The 16484-nt window shown below is 42.2% G+C and overlaps 1 protein-coding gene across 4 annotated transcripts in view; it reads left to right on the top strand.

Annotated features, from left to right (window-relative positions):
- The window catches only part of NUBP1 (NUBP iron-sulfur cluster assembly factor 1, cytosolic), a 583247-nt gene that overhangs the window by 175899 nt on the left and 390864 nt on the right, over positions 1–16484 (top strand). For all 4 annotated transcript variants that reach the window (XM_073591210.1, XM_073591209.1, XM_073591207.1 and 1 more), the window contains exon 4: positions 15395–15463. In XM_073591210.1, the coding sequence (XP_073447311.1) occupies positions 15395–15463 (69 nt within the window). The remainder of the gene's footprint in view (positions 1–15394; positions 15464–16484) is intronic.

Here is a 16484-nt window from a genome sequence, read left to right as displayed (position 1 = left end):
TCCAGATATGGAATTACCGCAATCCCCTGGAGTCGAAGAGGGGCGAGAGCTTCCGCCATTATCTTCGTAAAAATACGAGGAGCTGACAACAGGCCGAAGGGAAGGGCCCTGAACTGAAGATGTATAATCTCTTTGCCCATATTCACCGCAAACCTCAGGAACTTCTGGGACTGAGGTGCTACAGGAATATGAAGATAAGCATCTCTCAGATCGATTGATGCCATAAAACAATCTTTTGTCAGAATGTTCCTGACTGTGAGAATTGAGTCCATACAAAACTTTTTGTAATAGGACTGACTTGTTCAGGGGTTTTAGGTTGAGGATAAGACGGAAGTTTCCGGATGGTTTTCTTATGAGAAAGATGTGTGAATAGAAACCATGACCCTGTTCTTCTGGGGATACTGGTATCACTACCCTCTGGTGCCTCAGATCCTTTAAAAGGTTCTTCATGGCCAGAGCCTTTGTTAGATCCCTTGGTAGGTTTGTTACAAAGAATCTTTCTAGCGGGCGATCTGAAAACTCTATCCTGTAACCTTGGGACAACATGTCCAAATTATATAGACTTTTTGTCATGCTGGCCCAAAGGGGGAGGAAACTTTGAAGCCTTCCCCTCACTGGTACGCACAAGTCATTGCGTTTTACGGGGGGCTGCAGGAGGATGGAAAAGGACATTTCCTTTACCCTTCTGCGATGTCCAATTTTTTCTTTTCTCCTGGGGTTTGGTTTGTTCTTGAGACCTTTGGGAACGAAAAAAAACGTTTAACTGGCTGTTTTTTCTTTTTGATGGGAAAAGACTTCTTTTTATCAGCTGTTCTATCTAGAACCGCATCTAAGTCAGGTCCAAAAAGCAAATCACCCAGGAACGGTATCCCACACAGCTTGTTTTTGGACGCCGCATCTCCCGGCCAAGTTTTCAACCACAGAGCCCTTCTGGCCGAGTTGGCTAAGGCAGCAGATCTAGCTGTCATTTTAATTGATTCCGCTGATGCATCAGATATAAATGCGACAGCAGCAGACAGAGTCGAGAATGAATCCAAAATTTCTTGTTTTGGTGAGTCTGCTGAGATATGGGCCTTAAGTTGATCTAACCAGAACTCCATATTCCTGGATACCACCGTAGTTGCCATAGCAGGTTTAAGATTTCCCATGATGGATTGCCAAGCCCTTTTTAGTAGCTGGTCCATCCTTTTATCCATGGGATCTCTCAACACCCCCATGTCCTCGAATGCCAAATCTGTTGACCTCGAGACTTGGGAAAACGCGGCATCTAGTTTGGGGCTTTTGTTCCAAACCGCCGCTGGATCTTCATCAAAAGGAAAACGCCTTTTTAAGGCTTTGGGAAAGAAAGGCTTTCTCTCTGACTCTGTCCACTCTTTCTTAATAGCTTCAGAAATAACAGAGTGTACTGGGAAATTGCGATTTTTGTGTTCGCTAAGCCCTGCATACATTTTATAATGCTGAGATAACTCCTTTCTTTCCTCCTCCAGACCCAGTGTGGTATAGATTGCTTTTAACAGGCCATCTACCTGTTCTAAAGACAATTTAAATTTTGAAGGTAAATTTTCTCCTTCCTCCCCCTCATCAGAATCCTCAAATTGAGAGGGGGAATGTCCCTCTGGGGTAGGAGATGCCTCAGTCTCCACCACCGGGACTATAAGTGAGCCTTGAGAGGACTGTGAGGTAGTAGGCTGGCTCAGGGATGGGTTTGCTAGCGAAGAGCGAAATGATTGGATAGTCGCATCAAGTTCTTTTTTAACTGATGCAATCAAGTCGCTGCAAGCGGAAGAAGCTTCTTCTTTAACTAGCAAATCAATACAGGCTTGACATAACGTCTTCTTCCATTCTTCAGGTAGCTTGGATTTACATGAAGGGCATTTCCTTTTTGCCACTGGATCAGAGCTCTTGGCCTGCCATGAGACAAAAAACAGAAACCTTCCCAATGAGACTACCTGTCCTTTTCCCAAGGATGCTCACCACAGGTGCACAGTAAGAACTAAACTGCCTTATGTGCCCAGACAGGCCCCTGCCACCGGGGGTGATAGAGAGAGAGAGAGAGACCCCACAGTACAAGGAGGACAGTATACAACTGCCCCTTACCTGGGCCTTGCTGGTGCCTGTCCCACTCGCTGCCGCCATCGATTCCATCGAGGAGCGCTTGCTGTGTTGTGTGGCTAAAACACCGGTTCCGGACTCCAATAGCGCCAGTGCGCCGTACCGGAACCGTTAAATAAGCACCAGCCCCATTCCTCCCCTTTCCCTCTGCAATTTCCAGTGGAAATGATGCCGTACGCCTGTTCCGTGGGTGCCGCCCCTTTTCCTGGATGCCTCACTTCTGGCGGATGGAGCCCCGCTGCCATCCCCAAGATCGCGGCGGTGCAATAAGCAACAGGCGGTGGACCTGAGAAAAAACAGAGTAAACGGCCACCGCCTGTCTTGCCGCCGCCTAGGAGCGATGCCCACGACAGTCAGACTCACACTGAGCCGAGAGGGAGCCCAGCCAGCAGCACTAACATCAGCTGTGGAATGGGAGGAACAGCTATCATGAGGTAAAAAGCATTTGGTGAAAAACACAGGACAGCACCTGAGAGCCCTGACTTCCCCACGAAGTGTTCCCTCCGGAGGAAACATAAAAACTGACAATGTGTGGAAAGGAGCCTCCTTTTAAAGTTTGGTGGAAGAGGTGTTTCCTGTTTGCAAGGAGAGGAGTCACTCTCTCAAGTGCTGTCCTGAAAGACGATAAGGGAAATAACATATATCTCACTGCAACGATTATTGGGAATATGTATTCTAGATCTGATAGAGCAATTTATTCCTACGACAGCAGGGCGTACTTTGGTGGGGCTGCTTTTGTTCTGTGCTCGTAAAGCTATAGCTCTCAGCCGGAAGAAAACCACACCCCCATCGCTGGCTTTGTGGAAACAACTCATTAACTATAGCTTACCATTATACAAAGAAACAAAATATAAATAGGGGTTGTCTCCTCAAATATGAAAAGGTTTGGTCCAAATGGCTCACGGACCCCTCTACAGACTCAGTAGCCTCCTAGAAGAATATGACTCTTGGCTATCTCTCCATTAGTTATTGGGCAAGGACTAATTTTTATGCAAAAACTCTAGGTGGGCATATGTAACATGGGATCACACCTTTCTTTAAAATTAAACTGGCACAGAAACCATGTATGACGTATGTATGTATGCGGGGTTTTTTTTTTTTTGCTGTGTTTTTGTTTTGTATGTGTAGCAATAACTCTCGGTGGAGCTGCTGGTTTATTATTGGGCCTGTCCTCTATTCTCTTCACCCCTCTTAAATTGTTCAATCCCCTTGACACAACTGTAGTGCAGTGTTGTAATAACATTAATACCAACTTTAACCCACAATATACACTTATATTGTATTTTTACCTTTAGTTTATAGTGGTTTGGTCCGGTTGGTGAAAACACCCATTCTAAAGACACCTCATCCCAATGAACATTAGATCAAAAAGAGACAGGGAGGTAAAGGATGGGGGATTTTTTACAGTGCCTAAACATATACTTATACACTTGACTAATTGTAGATAAAAAATATAATTTTTATTAACATAATATTTTTAAAAGAAAAAGACAAACAATGCAAACTTTGAGTTGGCAATATAAAGTTATAAACAATTGGTGGTCAGCATCTTATACAGGTGGATAATAAATCATAGCAAGAGATATTGCACATTAGCCCGACATGTTTCGCTACTTTAGCTTCCTCAGGGGATGTGCAAGAGATTTATTAAGTTGAGGCCACTAAATAGACAAAAAAGAACAAAGTTATAACAACAATTTAAGGGTCACTATGAAATTTATACATACAGGGTGTCAATATTGGTTATGAACCCAGTTGCCTATAAGGACTAGACACTTACCCCATGCGATGGTTACACCTTTAAACCACCTGGCCTGTCCCCTGACTTGGTCTCAGATACATAGAATCCGAGGGGGTCAATTTGGCAAGGTCATAGAGGGCTGATAGGGAGATACTAAGGGACATTAAGGTTGCCATAAAGTTAGATTTTTGATTTGAATTTGTTGGTAATAAGTTTGTGTGGAGGAATAGAGGGGAATGGGGGGACTGGTGGGAAAGGACAAGTAAGGAAGGGATGGGGGGGAAGGGAAAAGGGTGGGGAAGGGGGAGGGGAGGAGGGCGGGAAAAGGAGAAGAGGGGAGAAAAGGGGAAAGAAAGGTTGGAAAGGAAAATGGGGGAGGGGAATGTCCATCTCTCACTATAATAATAATATATAATTTTATACTCACACGGAGTTCTATATTGGTTCGATTATCTAAATGTCCATAAGGAACAATGGCGATTGGAGAATTTTAATCAGATCTTATGTAGAGTTGGCTGCAGAGGCAGACTGAAAAATAATAATGGTAGGGGATTTTTCTTTAGAATCCTTATTGTTTTAGGGGAAACGGGAGAGTGACAGATTTGTTTAAATGAAATGGAAGTGCGAACAGTTATATAGAATATTGAGTTGTTCATTAATTCCAAGTAGCTTCAACAATTTCCCTGTAAGGAACAGGTGGAAGCATGGTGAAATTCAGCCAACTAACCCGAATTGCTACCTAAGCATTGACAGAGGAGTGAGTGAATATGGTAAAGAGCAATACAGGTGACGAAGGGCAGTACTCACCGCACATAAGTGTTTTGGCATAAGGCAAGTATTTGTATTATAGCCGGCTCTACGATACCCAGCACCCAGATACAGTTGTAGACACCACGCATAATAGATAGTAGTGTGAGCTGACAGTCTCCAATGAAAGCAGATTCGTGCAAAGTTCCGGAGTGACATGAAGGTGGATTAGAGAAAAGATGCGTTCATGAGTGTGCCGTCTTACCTTGTAGCTCGCTGGTCACAGAGTCACAGATCTAACAGCCTGAATTGCCGGTATATATCAGCCCTCCAACGAGCCGGCGTGTGACGTCACCGGCTCGAAGCGGACGCAATGACACCTGTGCGCATGCGCCCTGGCAGCTTGCCAGCCTCTAAACTACATCACCCATAGAGCCATGCGGCGAGGGGAGGGCTCCCGCACGTTCGATGTTACGGGACGTGCACAGGGCTCTCCAGCCAATCCCCGAGACGCCAAGGCATGCAGTGATGTTCCCGAGGGGGGTAAAAAATCCCAAATGGCCAAGCCACTATGGGACTTTTCTAAGGGCTGCCAGGCGTGGAGGTGGGCCTGCTGGAGGATGGAAAGTGCAGGCCCTGGGCGTCCGTATGGCCTGCCAGAGCAGACGCCCAGGGGCAAGATGCATTGGGACATGGGCCAAGGGCCAATTGACAAGGCTGGTTTGAGGTGAAAAACTGAAAATAAACATGCCTGAAGATAATGGGATAAGACCACTTATGACCCCAACAAATAAAGTGTCGGATAGGCAACTGAGTCCATTTACATAAATTTTAACCACTTAATGAAAATCACATGCAGTCATGAGAGATTGTATCAATATTGTCATAGCATTAGGGCAAAATATTTACATTTGAATATAAATTAAAAAGGCAAAGTATGAATACAATCTCTCTAGAAACAATACATATACGTAAAAAAGTCTAGAACACTGTAAAAACAGTCATATTATAGAAGAAATAATGTTTATATATCAACCATGGGTGTCACATAGTGTCACATATGAGAGCAGGGGCAAGTAAAGGAAAAGGGGGAGGGGAAGGGAGAAGAAACAGTAAGAAGGGGGACTGTTAGCTAAATGGTCTTCTCATTGTTAGGGGATGATTGGGTAAAACATGGCCTGGAACAAGAACAACACTGGGGTGCATGGAAACCCTGTCCAGTGGGGGAGATGAGAGGAAAATCAGCATCGACAGGAAAATTTAAAGAAAAGATTTGAAGCTCAAGTTTTCATTAAATGCCAGGGAAGCAGGTGACCTTTAGATTATAAATCCACCGAGCCTCTAGTTGTAGCAACATACGGTCAACACTGCCCCCTCGAGAATCTGGGGGAATGTGTTCAAGCGCGAAGAATTCAATAAATTGCGTGTTAAAGTCGTGATACATGCCAATGTGTCGGCTAATGGCCGTGTCCATTTTCTTTTTCTTTATGGGTTTGATGTGATCTCGTATGCGTTGGAAAAATTGTCTTTTAGTCTTGCCTATGTAAAAGCCACCACATCAGCATTGAGCAAAATATACAATTCCAGATGTTTGACAGGTGACTCTAGAGCGAATAGAGTGCCATCTTCCATTAGGTAATTTAAATTTAGTTTTCGCAGCAACATAGTCACACATATCGCATGTACCACAAGGAAACGTACCGCAACTTGTGAATTCCATAGAGGGTTGTGTGGTTTTAAAGTGGCTACGAACCAATTGGTCCCTCAAAGAGGGGGCTCGCTTGAAAGTGATTTCAGGAATATTGTTTATATATTTGCTTACGATGGGATCTGCAACTAAGAGGCCAAAACTTCTTTAAAATACATCTAAATTGTTCGTGTTGGCACGAGTATTGAGTAATGACCCGTACCTTATCTGGCTTTTTCATTTGCTTGTTCGTAAATATCAATGAATTTCTATTTTGTTCATTAGCTCTGTTAAAGGCTTTTTTAAGACAGGTATGGCTATACCCTCTAATCTTTAATCTGTTGTATAGGTCCCTGGCTGCAGTTTTAAACTCCGAGTCCTGACTACAGTTATGCTTGAGTCTTAGATACTGACTGTATGGGATAAAAAATATATAATAAATGTGCCCGCGCTAGTATAGTGTCACATATAAAATATATAAAAAATATTTTCACATATAAAACACATGTAATGTGATAAATAAAACCATACAGGTAAAATATAATGCAAATAACTATAAATGATAAACCACCAAGTGCATATAAAGGTGCAATCGTGGTAGTAACTAATAAAAGTGCAACGTGCTAAAATATAAATATCAAAACACTTTCCAGTGACAAATGAGTGTATATCCCAATTAATAAATACAAATCACAAAAAACGTGAATAAATAGTGTCCATAAAATGAATAAACATCATGCTTCTTCTGATGGGTGTATAAATCACAACACGTGAAAACTGTGCTCTCCCGTGACACCCCACATGTGCTTGCGCTCACCTTCAGTCCTGTGACACAGTAATTAAACGGTGTCAAAATAAGCATTGGGGCCACTCCTAGGCTCACTCAGGATACAATGATGCAAAGACACTCCTCCCAGGCGAAACTGCTAGGCTCACTCAGGTTACAATGGTGCAAAAACACTCCTCTCAGGTAAAACCAAGATCCAAAATCATAGAAAAAACAAACAGAGGGACTCCATAGTGCAATATAGCCAGGACATTTATTAAAGAATAAGCCCTCCAAGAGGGTACTCACATTGGATGGGTGCTAGAGTGCACCAGACTGTACAGGTAAGATAATAAGCAGCTGATCGTATGGCGTGCGGTATGGCATGTGCAATCCTCCTCCTCTGCTGACAGCTCCGTCCTACCCCTCCCCAACGCGTATTCGGCACAGGGGTTTCGTGCCTTCCCCCAGAGGAAGGCACGAAACCCCTGTGCCGAATACGCGTCGGGGAGGGGTAGGACGGAGCTGTCAGCAGAGGAGGAGGATTGCACATGCCATACCGCACGCCATACGATCAGCTGCTTATTATCTTACCTGTACAGTCTGGTGCACTCTAGCACCCATCCAATGTGAGTACCCTCTTGGAGGGCTTATTCTTTAATAAATGTCCTGGCTATATTGCACTATGGAGTCCCTCTGTTTGTTTTTTCTATGATTTTGGATCTTGGTTTTACCTGAGAGGAGTGTTTTTGCACCATTGTAACCTGAGTGAGCCTAGCAGTTTCACCTGGGAGGAGTGTCTTTGCATCATTGTATCCTGAGTGAGCCTAGGAGTGGCCCCAATGCTTATTTTGACACCGTTTAATTACTGTGTCACAGGACTGAAGGTGAGCGCAAGCACATGTGGGGTGTCACGGGAGAGCACAGTTTTCACGTGTTATGATTTATACACCCATCAGAAGAAGCATGATGTTTATTCATTTTATGGACACTATTTATTCACGTTTTTTGTGATTTGTATTTATTAATTGGGATATACACTCATTTGTCACTGGAAAGTGTTTTGATATTCATATTTTAGCACGTTGCACTTTTATTAGTTACTACCACGATTGCACCTTTATATGCACTTGGTGGTTTATCATTTATAGTTATTTGCATTATATTTTACCTGTATGGTTTTATTTATCACATTACATGTGTTTTATATGTGAAAATATTTTTTATATATTTTATATGTGACACTATACTAGCGCGGGCACATTTATTATATATTTTTTATCTATCTACACGCAATGAAACGTGGTTCAGTGCTTGCAGCTTAAATAGTTTACTCCTTAGAGGCATTAGTCCATCTGTGGCTCGCAAGACACCTATATTTTGACTGTATGGGATGCTTTTAATTAATGAGGTGGGGTGCGAGCTTTGAGCGTGAAGGATAGTGTTCCCTGCTGACGGCTTTCTATATAAAGATGAATCAAGTTTCCTATTTGCATTGATGGAAATGACCAAGTCAAGAAATTCAATACTACTTTGACTACAATTCATCGTAAATTTAAGATTGAAATTGTTGATGGAAATAATTCTCAAAAATTCATTTAGCTCAGTGTGGGTTCCGGACCAAAAAATAAGGACATCATCTATGAAACGATACCAAGCTAGAATTTTGTCATGGAGTTGGTTGAGATCGTCTCTATTGAAGACATCCATTTCCCACCCCCCCAGGTACAGGTTCGCAGAGGAGGGGGCACATTTGGTCCCCATTGCGACCCCCTGTACCTGGAGGAAGTGGGAGGAATTAAAGACAAACACATTATGTCTCAAGATGTAGTCCAATAGATCCAAAATAAACGCATTATATTTGGCAAAGGTTGGACCTCTCTCATTTAGATGTTGTTCTATTACTTTGAGGCCTGCATTATGTGGAATAGCATTGTACAGGCTTTCAACATCTAGTGCTACTAGCCAAGTGTCTGGAGGAAGTGACAAGTCCTTTACTTGCCCCTGCTCTCATTCCCCCATGGTTGACATATAAACATTATTTCTTCTATAATATGACTGTTTTTACAGTGTTCTAGACTTTTTTACGTATATGTATTGTTTCTAGAGAGATTGTATTCATACTTTGCCTTTTTGATTTATATTCAAATGTAAATATTTTGCCCTAATGCTATGACAATATTAATACAATCTCTCATGACTGCATGTGATTTTCATTAAGTGGTTAAAATTTATGTAAATGGACTCAGTTGCCTATCCGACACTTTATTTGTTGGGGTCATAAGTGGTCTTATCCCATTATCTAAATGCATGTTTATTTTCAGTTTTTCACCTCAAACCAGCCTTGTCAATTGGCCCTTGGCCCATGTCCCCATGCATCTTGCCCCTGGGCGTCTGCTCTGGCAGGCCATACGGACACCCAGGGCCTGCACTTTCCATCCTCCAGCAGGCCCACCTCCACGCCTGGCACCGCCGGGCAGCCCTTAGAAAAGTCCCATAGTGGCTTGGCCATTTGGGATTTTTTACCCCCCTCGGGAACATCACTGCATGCCTTGGGGTCCCGGGGATTGGCTGGAGAGCCCTGTGCACGTCCCGTAACATCGTACGTGCGGGAGCCCTCCCCTCACCGCATGGCTCTATGGGTAATGTAGTTTAGAAGCTGGCAAGCTGCCCGGGCACATGCGCACAGGCATCATTGCGTCCGCCTCGAGCCGGTGACGTCACACGCCGGCTCGTTGGAGGGCTGATATATACCGGCACTTCAGGCTGTTAGATCAGCCTGAGCTGGAGGGCGACACTCACTCTGTGACCAGCGAGCTGCAAGGTAAGACGGCACACTCATGAACGCATCTTCTCTCTAATCCACCTTCATGTCACTCCGGAACTTTGCACGAATCTGCTTTCATTGGAGACTGTCAGCTCACACTACTATCTATTATGTGTGGTGTCTACAACTGTATCTGGGTGCTCGGTATCGTAGAGCCGGCTATAATACAAATACTTGCCTTATGCCAAAATACTTATGTGCGGTGAGTACTGCCCTTCGTCCCTCCCCCTTCCCTTCCCCACCCTTTTCCCTTCCCCCCATCCCTTCCTTCTCTTCCTTACTTGTCCTTTCCCACCAGTCCCCCCATTCCCCTCTATTCCTCCACACAAACTTATTACCAACATATTCAAATCAAAAATCTAACTTTATGGCAACCTTAATGTCCCTTAGTATCTCCCTATCAGCCCTCTATGACCTTGCCAAATTGACTCCCTCGGATTTGATGTATCTGAGACCAAGTCAGGGGACCTGCCAGGTGGTTTAAAGGTGTAACCATCGCATGGGGTAAGTGTCTAGTCCTTATAGGCAACTGGGTTCATAATCAATATTGACACCCTGTATGTATAAATTTCATAGTGACCCTTAAATTGTTGTTATAACTTTGTTCTTTTTTGTCTATTTAGTGGCCTCAATTTAATAAATCTCTTGCACATCCCCTGAGGAAGCTAAAGTAGCGAAACATGTCGGGCTAATGTGCAATATCTCTTGCTATGATTTATTATCCACCTGTATAAGATGCTGACCACCAATTGTTTATAACTTTATATTGCCAACTCAAAGTTTGCATTGCTTGTCTTTTTCTTTTAAAAATATTATGTTAATAAAAATTATATTTTTTATCTACAATTAGTCAAGTGTATAAGTATATGTTTAGACACCGTAAAAAATCTCCCATCCTTTACCTCCCTGTCTCTTTTTGATCTAATGTATTTTACCTTTACCTGGGTGCTTGTGGCTCCACCTGCAGGAAAAATAACAACACTGCACATAAACTTCTGTAATTATCAAAATGACTTCTTTCTTTGGGTAAATGATATATTTTATATAGAAAGTTATTACAGTGACTACACTATCACACCAACGTAGTGTAACAGTATAGTAGATAATTATGACAATATTGATAACATACACAGAATATAATTAAATCTATATTTATACCAGGGAGCTCCCCCTGCTCTAAACCGTAAAGTCGCTATTTGTAACTAGATGCAGGGCCCTGCAGTAAAAAGAGATAGTCTTGACGTCTTCAGTCTTCGCTAGCTTATGAATTTGTAATTGTAATCCACAAAAGGGTTCCTCTTGGGTGTTGCGCAGTGTAAGGTAATACACTAAAGCAGTTATAATCCAGCAGACTGATCAAGTATTCTTATACGAAGGAGACAAACATCTAGCATTAGTTCTTGAATACTGAAGTCTATGCAGATGTAATGTTCTCCAACTTAACTTGTTCCGTGGGACTATCAGTCCCAGCAACACTCTGTAACAGTTCTAAGTGTGTGTAGTATTTAAACAAACTTCTGGGTGTTAACCCTCTCACCACACGGGATCCGGGCGGATGGATGCCTCTGTTTCAACAGTTCTCAGTCCGTACGGAACCACCGTCACACTGCTCTGTTCAGTAACGACCAGGAGTCCTCGGTTACCTCCTCCCAGGGGTCTCCGCAATAATCACTTCTGCTGCTTCAGCACACTGTGATATGATGGCAGGATCCCTGCTGCTGCTCTGCTCCCTCACAAGGTAGGCCGCAACCCTGTGGGACACACACACCCACAGAGTCCTGCTGGCAGGCCACGCGTCCCAGGAACAAGAGCCCTAAGATGGCCACTCCCAGCCCTTTTCTATCCTCCCACAATGCAGTTCAGTTCTTCTCTTGTCCAGGAGCATTGTGGGTAGGTCACAGTTAAAGTTCAGAAGTAAACAATCAATCACTTCCATGTCACTTCATTTAATCATGAAACATAAAAGTATTGTACCTTTTCAATTGTCCACAAGATGGCACTATAACAACTTATGTCCTGTATAACACACATATGGCTAAAAACAAAAGTTGTCAGCGCTACATGTGTATATAGCTTCTTCAATTGCTAAAATGATTCATTCTTTTTCTTTTCTTTTGCTGTCTGTTCTTTGAAAACCAATAAAAGTGTGGAGGCGCAATTTTGAAGCGTGACATGTTGGGTATCAATTTACTCGGCGTAACATTATCTTTCATAATAAGATAAAAAATTGGTCTAACTTTACTGTTGTCTTATTTTTTAATTCAAAAAAGTGTATTTTTTCCAAAAAAGTGCGCTTGTAAGACCACTGCGCAAATACGGTGTGACAAAGTATTGCAACAACCGCCATTTTATTCTCTAGGGTGTTAGAAAAAAAATATATAATGTTTCGGGGTTCTAAGTAATTTTCTAGCAAATAAAACTGATTTTAAATTGTAAACAACAAGTGTCAAAAAGAGGCTCGGTCCTTAAATGGTTAACATTTATAGGTGATAACTCCTTAGTTGATTACAGGAATATCTGATTGCCTTTAGGGTATGAGGAAGGAATTTGGGTGTAGGGTTCTGTATATGGGGGTTTTACATGTTCTGTTATTTTTTCTATTGGTTGAACTAGATGGACGTGTGTGTTTTTGCAAACCTGAATAACTATGTAAGAGAATGATTGATAGACTACAGGCTCTATCTATTACTGCAATTTCACTTGGATACTATTAAAATACTTCAGTGGAACCTCGGATTACGAGCATTATCCATTCCAGGACTATGCTCGTAATCCAATGTACTCGCATGTCAAAGCGAGTTTTCCCATAGAAGTCAATGGAAACGAAAAAATTTGTTCTGCATTGACTTCAATGGGATGCAATACCGCATGCGGCCAGAGATGGGGGCGCCGGAGAGCCTCAAACGGCCAAAAAGGCCCGAGGGACACTTTGGCAGACCTCGGCAAACCTTTAAAAGACTCTGTTCACATGTCTTTCCGAGGTTTGCCGAGGTTAGCCGAACTGTCCTCGGGCCTTTCCATGCATTTACGAATGGCGGCGATCGGCGACTTTTGGCTCTGCTCGGCTCCTGCGCCCCCCACCTCAGGCCAAAAGTGGTACTGCACACCGCTTTTGGCCTGAATCCTGCTCGTTTTGCGAGACAACACTCGCAAACCGAGTTAGGAATTTTAAAAATGCAGTGCTCGGTTTACGAAACACTCGTTAACTGCATTACTCGCAAACCGAGGTTCCACTGTATTTACAAATATATACATTATAGTAATGCTGTATTAGACCTCTTGCATACTGCAGCTTGAATAAGCTCAGTACAGCTAAAACACAGCCCATTAATTGTAATGCGCCTATGCACACAGGCACGGAAACAAGTGCTGGTGCATATATAGTGTAGCGCTAACTTAAATTACAAAGATTTTTAAATTGAAAAAAATGCATACACAAGAAAATGCATACACAAAAAACGCAAATAACTGCATATATCACAAATATTGATGTGAGATACTCTAATAGGCATCTATAAAAACAAGATTTTGAAAAAGGGCAAAAGTCCCCTAGACATGATAGTGTCACCACGAGTGTTCACCACGAGGATAGCTGGTAAAGAAGTTACACAGGTATAATGGGTCCCCCGCGTAGAAGCAATGCAGGCTTACCAGAACAGTTGGACTCATACAAACATATGTCTCATGAGTCAGTAAAGCTTGTATTGCCAATAGGCAATGAAGTGGGGTCTCCCAACCAAACGATATGAAATCCAAATTGCATCTAGGACTCTGGGCAGAGCTCTTCTACACATAACTTGGTCTCAGATTCTGATTCCTTTCTGTCTCTGGATGTGCTGCCCTGGCTCCCTTGCTATGCTGTGTAGTGGTGAACAACACTATCATGTCTATGGGACTTTTACCCTTTTTCAAAATCTTGTTTTTATAGATGCCTATTAGAGGATCTCACATCAATATTTGTGATATATGCAGTCATTTGCGTTTTTTGTGTATGCATTTTTTTGTGTATGCATTTTTTTCAATTTAAAAATCTTTGTAATTTAAGTTAGCGCTACACTATATATTTACCTGTACCTTTTACAAATCTCCTTGTTTGTCGTGTGAGCTGCTATTTAATTGAGTAAGCGCAGTGTTTTGATTATTTTGTACGGAAACAAGTGCTGTGCATTCTGTAAAAAAAATATAGAAGAATCAGCTTTTTTGATCAGTAATTTACGCCTCATCCATGCAAATACCTTCTCCAGAGTGCTCAGGACCTCAGACTGGGCCAAAGGTTTACCTTCCAACAAGACAATGACCCTAAGCACACAGCTAAAATAAGGAAGGAGTGGCTTCACAACAACTCCGTGACTGTTCTTGAATGGCCCAGCCAGAGCCCTGACTTAAACCCAATTGAGCATCTCTGGAGAGACCTAAAAATGGCTGTCCACCAAAGTTTACCATCCAACCTGACAGAACTGGAGAGGATCTGCAAGGAGGAATGGCAGAGGATTCCCAAATCCAGGTGTGAAAAACTTGTTGCATCTTTCCCAAAAAGATTCATGGCTGTATTAGATCAAAAGGGTGCTTCTACTAAATACTGAGCAAAGGGTCTGAATACTTAGGACCATGTGATATTTCAGTTTTTCTGTTTTAATAAAATCTGCAAAAATGTCAAAAATTCTGTGTTTTTCTGTCAATATGGGATGCTGTGTGTACATTAATGAGGAAAAAAAATGAACTTATATGATTTTAGCAAATTGCTGCAATATAACAAAGTGAAAAATTTAAGGGGGTCTGAATACTTTCCGTCCCCACTGTATGTTCTGAATACTTTAACTGGACATATTCAGATAGCAACAAGTAATTTATAGGCAGCGCACATAACAATGGAAAGAATAAAAAGTGATAATCAAGCAATAATATATGGTCGCTGGTTCGAATCCCAACGACGACACCATCTGCCTGGAGTTTGCATGTTCTCCCTGTGCCTGCGTGGGTTTCCTTCGGGTACTCCGGTTTCCTCCCACACTCTAAAGACATGCTGGTAGGTTAATCGGATCCTGTCTAAATTGGCCCTCGTATATGTATGAATGTGTGTTAGGGACCTTAGGTTGTAAGCTCTTTAAAGGGAAGGGACTGATGTGAATGTACAATGTACAGTATATGTAAAGCGCTGCATAAATTTACAGCGCTATATAAGTACCTGAAATGAAATAAATAAATATAACACATGAAATGTTAGTCTGTATCCCCTTGTGCAATCTTGAATAGAAATAAATATGTTGATGTGTATCACTAAGTACTCTAGGTGAAATGCCACTAGACTAGACTTGAGCTCCATGCATCAGAATAACAATCTGTGTAAGACATCATTCACACGGGCGTACCATTCCATATACCTGTGCAAAGGGCTGTTTTTGCCTGTTTTTGGGTGGTCAGTCTAGTGCAGTGATGCAGTGAGTCATATACCGTATGTGTGAGTACTTGTTTCCATTGTTTCTATTTGCCTCAATCATGTTTTATTACTTGCAGATTGCTTTGCTTGACGTGGATATCTGTGGTCCATCTATTCCAAAGGTTATGGGTCTAGAAGGAGAACAGGTAATTTAAATATCTTCCTACATTGCTTAGATGTGTTGATATAACATCAGTTTGGTCAATTTTGAGGTAAATGTTATTTTTGTTCTTTTATCACAATCATCTCACATCTTGCTTTATAACACATGCCCAGGTCGATGATGTCATAAGGGGTGGGGTCACCTGGTGATCCCACCCCTTCATTTATTTAGCAGCAGTTACAAATCAGAGCTCTTGGGTGCAGAGGTTTTTTATTTATTTTGGTCGGCTGTTGTGGTGTTCATCGTACTTGATGCTGGATTTACTTCGGGGGACATTGTTTTTTTGTTTTTTTTTTTAATTTCTTTTTATTGAGTTTTTTCAATAGAGTAGTGTACAACTGGGTGCGTCAACGTGACACCCTCCCAGTGAAACTTTGGCATTGCAGGGCCTAACATGTCTAAATCCTAACAGGTACAGTCTAAGCCTACCCTGTACCCCTTCCACTCCCCCACCCCTCCCACAAACTTGTCACAGCTCAAGGATATCAATTAGCTAGATACATGCTTAGTCTTATGCTTCACACATACACCTTTGTGGTGTCACAGTATCTTCCACCTTCCAATCTATTTCCTAAAATTGCAATCTTTTATTCCCTCATGCAAGTATGACATAATGCGTCTTTAGATCTTTCTGATTAGAGTTTTACTCCTCACTTGCGTATAACCCTTGGAATAAGTCTCTTTATCCCACCGTAGTGCTAGGTTCCCACCATACCTTCCATATTTTATCAAAATTTTTCTCACAACCCCTCACTCTATATGTTGACTTGTAAAATGGTAGCATACTATTGACTATCTGTTTCCAAAACCTACCCTCTGGAGCATTCTTATTTTTCCATTTGAGTAGGATCGCTTTTTTCCCATAAAATAAGAGAATGGTAATTAGCGTTCTCAAGGCCCTGGTTGGAACCAGGTCTTCTACCAGCCCCAACAAGCAAACCTTAATTGTCACTGGAATGGGGACTGATACCAGGTCTGAGATGCATTGTGTGATTTCCTTCCAA

Source organism: Aquarana catesbeiana, linkage group LG06, assembly GCF_042186555.1.
Source record: "Aquarana catesbeiana isolate 2022-GZ linkage group LG06, ASM4218655v1, whole genome shotgun sequence".
NCBI lineage: Eukaryota > Metazoa > Chordata > Amphibia > Anura > Ranidae > Aquarana > Aquarana catesbeiana.
This window is presented reverse-complemented; position numbering and strand designations above follow the sequence as displayed.